We start from the raw sequence: 7730 nt of genomic DNA, 5'->3' as shown, positions 1-7730 counted from the left end.
TAATAGATAATTAATATTACAAATTATAATGTTATATATTAGAAAAAAATTTTTTACTGCAAATAAATAAACAGCATCTCTAATGTTGTAACATTCTTGAGAATTGATTAGGAATGTATGTATTAGTTAATGTTATTAATAGTTAATTTTAAAAAATTTTAAAGATTAATAATTCATTTCATTTTAGAAGTTATAATTATTTGTTTTAGTTGGATTTAGTCAAATAGTTTATGACAGTTGTGTTGTTTCAAGTAATATGTGTTGAGTTAGTTGTGTAAATTTTGTTAATGAGTTGCTGTAGTTAAAAAATTCTTGCCTTTTAGTAGTAAGTTAGTAATAGTTAATGAATGAGTTGACTAATAATTTGTTATGTTTTTTGTAGAAATTAAGAATGTTGACATGTGACCATCCAGTTCCTCCGAATCGGTACAACGATAGGGTGGAGGAGCATTTACGAGTTACTGGATTTTATCATACATCTCAGATTGGTGTAGTACGATGTCAGAAAGCACTGGTGAATGCTCTAATCGAACGGTAGCACTCAGATACACATATGTGAAGTGCCACATTATGTTGTTGATCGGGACGATCTTGTTTGGGGATAAATCTGGGGTAGGTGTGCACTGGAAGTTTCTACCATTACTTCGTGATTTTGGCAGTATTGGACAATACAGTTGGGGATCGGCATGCCTAGCACACCTCTACAAGGCATTATGCAGGGCATCCCGCTTTGACTGTAAGGAAATCGATGGTCCACTAACACTTCTGCTCGGATGGGCTTGGATCCGACTGCCTTATCTATCGCCGCTTCTTAGGGAACCCCGCAGTTTTTCGGTAGCAAACATGTAATATTATGTTACAATGTACCCGTATCTTGATATTTAGAATTCAGTTGAACTAAATAAATATATCATATTAGGTGGCGTAACTGGGAGCGTGGTGACCGACGATATAGATATCTGACGCTAAGTCACTTTAGGAAGGCCTTTGATGAACTTCAAGAAGGCCAGGTTTGTTTTTATTAAAGAAGTATTAGTTTCAGTTTTAGGGTTTAGGTAAATCTTATGAAGCATTGTTATTGTAACTGTTATGTGGGTTGTAATTATGAGTTTCATTTATTTTTGCAGTTTGTGTGGGCTGCTTATGCTGTGGATCGCGTGGATCCGAATATAATTCCTACCAAAATCTACATGCAATCGGTTGTCTGGAGCACTACGGTGCCGTTGGTGTCATTCGAATGTATCGAGTGGCATGCTACCGATAGGATTAGGCAACAGTTCGATTTCGTTCAGGGAGTACCTCATCAGGAACGGAATCTGGACAAGGTGCATGGAGAAGTCCTGACTGGTCCTAAGAATCTTAATTGGGCCACGACACCGAGTCATTCATTTTGGGTGATGCATTGGACAAACAGGTATAACCACGTTCTTTCTGAGCTTCCCATGCCTTCACAGTATCCATTGGATACTTACATGTACTGGTACCAATCAAAATTTGGGGACCGCTTGAACTTGTCGATTCTTGTGGTTCAAGAGAATGATGAGGGTAATGAGGATATGGATGAGGGTAGTCAGGATGCGGATGATGACAATGAGGAACAATTGCCACAGTCGCCGCCACCATCACCTCCAAATCCGCTTCCACAAGAACAACCTCAGTCCTCAAGTCAGTATGTACCTCAGACACAGTTCACCCCGTCATTACCAATACATCAACAATATTGGGGTATGTCACAGTTTGAACCAGGAGAAGGAGGTTCTTTTAGCCAATTGCTTGGGTTCATGGCTGCAGATGCAGGACAATCACAATATGGCAATCAGCATGAGTTCATGGCAGGTAGGTATTCGTTGGATGCGAGGCTTCCGTGCCATACCTCATCGGTTGCTTCTAGAGGGTTCGTATCTGTTGACTCTAGTAGAAGTGAAGGTGGACGCGGAGTTCTTAATAGTCAAAATCCTAACCGTGTTTCCATGGGACCTCTTGAAGAAGATGGTAACACACTCGAGCAGGAGACCAATGCATATCTAGTAGATGACCCGGATGACGAGGACGATGATGAGGATGATGAAATAGAGGAGTTCGATGAGGATGAGGAATCCCGTAATGATGGTATTATGTTGTGTATTTTGCTTTAGATGTTCGATTAGTTATTCATTTTGTGTTCATAAATGGTATTGTGTTGTGTATTTTTTGTTCATAAATGGTATATTTGTGTGGTTTGACTAAATAATATGTGGTATCTCTGTTGATTTGATTATCTAGTGTGCTATATTTAATTGTTTTTATTAAATTGTATACAACTCAGGCACACACACCGGATGACAAAGTCAAAGGTTACAATCTAAGAATTGATCCGTCACATCGTAGCACTAATCGCTACACTCTATCTGTGTTCAAAAAGGCCGCAAAAAAATGCAAGAACTTTGTGAAGGATATAAAGTGGGCAATGAGAAAGTAGTTGTGGTGTAATAAACTTATTTTTGTATTAAGAATGTGGACTATGTTTAGAGTACTTTGTATGTGTTGGACATTATGTATTAACGACCTGGACTATGGTAACATTACTTTGTATGTTTAGAGTATTTATGTATTAATGAACTTATTTATGTATTAACGATCTGGACTATGTATTAATGTTTCAAATTAACTCATTTGGACAATTGATGTCATATTATATAATGCTACAGATGCAGAACAATACTAGATTGTTAGTTTATAACGCTACATAGAGCAGGTCATATTAACTCAATATGAGAATTCATGTCATATTATACAATGTTACATATATCATACGTTGTTAACTCAAATGGACAACTCATGCCATACTATATAATGCTACATATATAATATCATCTTAGAATGTGAATCTACTGAGCATCTCCGTCAGCATTTGCACTACCTGATTGACGGCATCTGCTACGGCTGCGTCCCTCAGCTCCACAGAGCCTACATTGCCTAGGCCGACATAACATTCGCGTGTCCATCTCATTCAAGAAGCGCGTCATTCTGGGGCGACCTTTCGTGACTCGTCTGAGGAACGGATTCGGCATGAACCGAGGTCCGTTATAAGCAGGCCATGTAGTGGGATTACCTAGTAGCCTAAACCTTGCTCGGTACACCCGCCGAACTTGGTCCATCTGCACATACGCTTGCCAATCCAGTCGCTGGTTAGCACAACATGCGAACACATGTCGACAGGGGATCTGGTCCACTTGGAACTCACCACAGTCACATCGAAGGCCACGTAGGTCGACTGCAAATTCCAGTCCACTTGGCATCTCACGCACCTCAAAGACCTCATTCTGCCGGTCAAAGCAACTAACCTGAATGTTTCCTGATGCAAGTTGGTTTGCATGCAACTTTGAGGTCACGACATTAGAAAACACATGGCCAGTATTAATCCGGGCTTCTACCTCGGCTCTTTTCCGGGTGAACAACTCGTTAAGCCTGTAGAATGTTGCCTTCACAAGGGCAGTAATGGGGAGAATGCGTGCACCCTTCAATACTGAATTGATGCATTCCACTATATTCGTCGTCATATGACCCCATCGATATCCACCATCAAAAGCCAACGCATACTGTTCGCAGGGGATTCGGTTTAACCAGTTAGTGTAGGCCTCGTCCCGTTCTCGTAACCGCTGGTAACACACTTCGTACTCCCGCACCGTCCTCGAATATCCTGCAGGATAAAAAGAAACAAATGAAAAAAAATAGGTCAACACACTTACTAAAGGTAACTCTGTTACTAAATTAATTAGCTTTACTGAGTGTTACCTATATTGACGACCAGTTTCTGCAAGTACGGCGCCTTGAATTTTCTCAGAAAATTCGACTCTATATGCCTGATGCAAAACATATGAAAAGCTCTAGGAGGTGACTAAGCCCCGTTACTCCTTTCCACAGCTGCATTTATGGATTCATGACGGTCAGATATTAGTCCCACACCATCTCGAGTGATAACACGCTGACGAAGGTTACTAAGGAAAAAGTGCCACGCATCAGAAGTCTCTCCCTCCACAATAGCAAACGCAATTGGGATGATATTGTTGTTGCCATCCTGTGAAACTGCCACTAGTAGACAACCCTTGTATTTTTCGTACAAGTGAGTCCCATCCACCTGGACAACTGGCTTACAATGTCTGAATGCTCTAATGCAGGGGTAATAACTCCAAAAGACACGATGCAATACACGAATATCAGTCACCAAGTCATCTCCTTGATATGCAGGCATAGTCTCAAAATGAACAACAGCTGATGGTTCCTTATGACACATGGCCTCAAACCATATAGGCAAGGCTTTGTACGATGCTTCCCAGCCTCCAAATATTTTTTCTACTGCCTTTTGCTTAGCCAACCATGCTTTCCGATAACTAACGGTGTAGTTGAACTTCGATTGCACCTCTGCTATAACCGATTTTACCTTTAAGGCGGGGTCAGCCTCAACAAACGGCTTTATTGCTTCTGTAATTGTGATCGAATCCAGCTTTGAATGATCTTGAGAAATTGTGGCTCTGGTACATGTGTAACTGCCATTATACCTCCTTATAACCCAATAGTACTTCCGGCTGATCATGCTAACCTGGATAAGCCAATCACACCCTGAACCATACTGTGTACACTTCGCATAAAATGTCAACGGCTCAGACTCATACACCCGGTAGTCTACGCTTCTTCGTATGGTATACTCTTTTATCACCTTAATAACAACTTCTCTGAAACTGAATTCTATCCCAATGGCGAATTCACCATCTGCGACAAAAGAAATTTCTGCCACCAGGACAGCCATACAAAAAATATTTAATACACAAATATTTAAACATCGAAAATAAAGGTAAATCAATTTTTACTGCATCAATTATGATATAAATCCAAACTATTTATATTTAACTAATTTACTAATTTACTAACAAATACTTATTTATATTCAAGTAATTTACTAACATATACTAATTTATATTTAACTAATTTACTAGTTTACTATTTTATACTACAACAACAACAAACAACAACAACAACAACAAAGCCTTGTTCCACTAAGTGGGATCGGCTACATGAATCAAACGACGCCATTGTGCTCTGTCATGTGTCATGTCTACAGAGAGACCATTTACATGTAGATCTCGTTTGACCACCTCATGGATGGTCTTCTTAGGTCTTCTTCTGCCTTTCGCCCCTTGTCCATCTTCTATCTTATCCACCCTCCTGACTGGATGTTCTATCGGTCTTCTTCTCACATGTCCAAACTATCTAAGACGCGATTCAACCATCTTTTCCACAATGGGTGCTACTCCAACTCTCTCCCTTATATCTTCATTCCTTATTTTATCCAATCGCGTATGACCACTTATCCATCTCAACATCTTCATCTCTGCCACACTCAGCTTATGTTCGTGCTCCCCTTTAGCCGCCCAACACTCCGTACCATAAAGCATAGCCGGTCTTATAGCGGTGCGATAGAATTTACCTTTAAGTTTTAAAGACACTTTTTTGTCGCATATAAAACCAGATGCACTCTGCCATTTTGACCACCCTGCTTGGATCCTATGATTTACATCCTATTCAATCTCTCCATTATCCTGTATGATGCATCCAAGATACCTGAAACTTTTAACTTTTCGTAGGGTGTTTTCTCCAATCTTCACCTCTATATTAGGGTTTTCCCTTCTCGGACTGAACTTACATTCCATATATTCTGTCTTGCTACGGCTTATGCGCAGACCATACACTTCTAAAGCTTCTCTCCATAACTCTAACTTCTTATTTAGGTCTTCCTTTGACTCTCCCATAAGGACAATATCATTGGTAAAAAGCATGCACCATGGCACAGGCTCTTGGATGTTCTCTGTGAGTACTTCCAAGACTAATGTGAAAAGGTATGGATTTAAGGATGATCCCTGGTGTAATCCTATACCAATAGGAAATTCCTCTGTCACACCACCTTGAGTCTTCACACTAGTTGTGGCCCCATCATACATGTCTTTAATTGCACGAATATATGCGATCCTTACCCTCCTCTTTTCTAAAACCTTCCATAAGACCTCCCTTGGTACCCTATCATACGCTTTTTTCAAATCAATAAACACCATATGTAGATCCCTTTTATTACTACGATACCTCTCCATCATCCTTCTTAAAAGGTATACCGCTTCAGTGGTAGATCTGCCTGGCATGAATCCAAATTGGTTCTCTGTTACTTGTGTCTCTTTTCTCAACCTCCGTTCTATCACCCTTTCCCATAACTTCATGGTATGACTCATAAGCTTGATCCCTCTATAGTTTTCGCAACTTTGTTATCCCCCTTATTCTTGTAGATAGGTACCAAGGTGCTCTTTCTCCACTCATAATAAATACTAATTTATATTTACTTAATTTACTAAATTAACTCGTAAATACTAATTGATATTTAACTAATTTACTAATTTACCAATAAATTCTAATTTATATTCAACTAATTCAATAACTCCCTAAAGAATTTACTATCTTAAACATAAATACACAAACAGGTAAACAAAAATAAATACTAATCGAGTATATTTTCACACTTCACTTAGCTAGTTGGTCCAACTATCAAGATAAATTATTAAAAAAAATTCTAATCCTTTTTATAAATACGGAGAATTACGTACCTGCACTGATATAATCCGGAAACTCCGGAACATGCATGGCTTCCAAATCCAAAACTCGCATGAATGATGGCTCTTCAAACTGCACTTCGTTTGCCAGTGCATTTGCCATATCTGACACATCCGGAGCCATAGGTCCGTCACCTTGATCTTCATCTCCATCTGGACCAACAACTTCGTAGTTGCTTTCAAACTCTTCTTCACTGTCACTATTGTAATCTTCTCGTAGAATATTCCGGTCGGTCTCAGATTGCTCAAACTCAACATACAACTCGATGAACGGGAGTTGACTCCGATTTTCAATATACATTGAAAACATCTCTTGCATGCTCCCTTCGTCAGTTACATATTTGGTTTGAAACTGGACGAATCTACCAAACACTTGTATAGGATATCTATATAGAATACAGGATATTCTTCTTGCCCTCTTAGAATGAATATTTTCACAGATCACACCTTTGAGCTCCTCAAATGAGATTGTGAAAGGAATCACAACATCTAACAGATTTTCACAAACAAATGTTACTCCTTCAGATGTTTGTAACAAAATCTGCCCAAAATAATACACCTTCAATAAAACTCTGTCACTCATTTCTCTCAATCACATAAACAAGATCATAAACTTGAGTACTAGATTTTTAGCTATCATGCCAAGCAAGTAAGAAACAGAGAAACAATGTGATTTGCTCGAATCCAGCATTCACACACTTTTATTTAAAGTCACAAACAACTCAGACCCTGCGATTAGGTTTAGTTCGTTCAAAAAAATTATAAAATACTAAAATCGCACCATCCGATTTCATAACCCAATTAATAAAAAAAAATACACACTACTAACAACTCGGAGGGTGCGAGTACCACCTTCCGAAAATCCAAAATTTCATCGTCTCCAAATCGGACCTCCCGATTTGTTGAGCCAAATCTGAAACTCAAACAAGTCGCACGGTCCGAGTTCTTGGACCTGACACTATCAAAAAAGCTACCCCACAGATTGGTCTGGAACCCCATGACTCCATATCCAGAAAAGACACGCACAAGCCTTCCATATCAAAAAAATTAAGCCGCTTATTGTCAGGATCGCTAAATTTACGATAACTTCATTTAATA

At 39.2% G+C, this 7730-nt stretch overlaps 3 protein-coding genes across 3 annotated transcripts; 1 reads left to right on the top strand and 2 right to left on the bottom strand.

Moving 5' to 3' along the window:
• The first annotated feature begins 230 nt into the window (after window positions 1-230).
• On the top strand, window positions 231-2458 carry LOC148569228 (uncharacterized). The gene is made up of 6 exons (XM_088484951.1): window positions 231-251; window positions 383-534; window positions 660-845; window positions 920-1010; window positions 1128-2110; window positions 2302-2458. Exons 1-6 carry the CDS (start codon window positions 231-233, stop codon window positions 2456-2458), a joined length of 1590 nt encoding a protein of 529 aa, XP_088341077.1.
• Window positions 2459-2867: 409 nt separating this feature from the next.
• LOC148569227 (uncharacterized) lies at window positions 2868-3856 on the bottom strand. The gene is made up of 2 exons (XM_088484950.1): window positions 3775-3856; window positions 2868-3679 (listed from the first exon to the last, which is right to left on the bottom strand). Exons 1-2 carry the CDS (start codon window positions 3854-3856, stop codon window positions 2868-2870), a joined length of 894 nt encoding a protein of 297 aa, XP_088341076.1.
• Window positions 3857-3877: 21 nt separating this feature from the next.
• LOC148569226 (uncharacterized) lies at window positions 3878-7215 on the bottom strand. The gene is made up of 2 exons (XM_088484949.1): window positions 6627-7215; window positions 3878-4767 (listed from the first exon to the last, which is right to left on the bottom strand). The coding sequence occupies exons 1-2, from the start codon at window positions 7213-7215 to the stop codon at window positions 3878-3880; spliced, it is 1479 nt and encodes a 492-aa protein (XP_088341075.1).
• Between the last annotated feature and the right edge of the window lie 515 nt (window positions 7216-7730).

Source organism: Arachis ipaensis, chromosome B4, assembly GCF_059453495.1.
Source record: "Arachis ipaensis isolate K30076 ecotype BB chromosome B4, ASM5945349v1, whole genome shotgun sequence".
NCBI lineage: Eukaryota > Viridiplantae > Streptophyta > Magnoliopsida > Fabales > Fabaceae > Arachis > Arachis ipaensis.
This window is presented reverse-complemented; position numbering and strand designations above follow the sequence as displayed.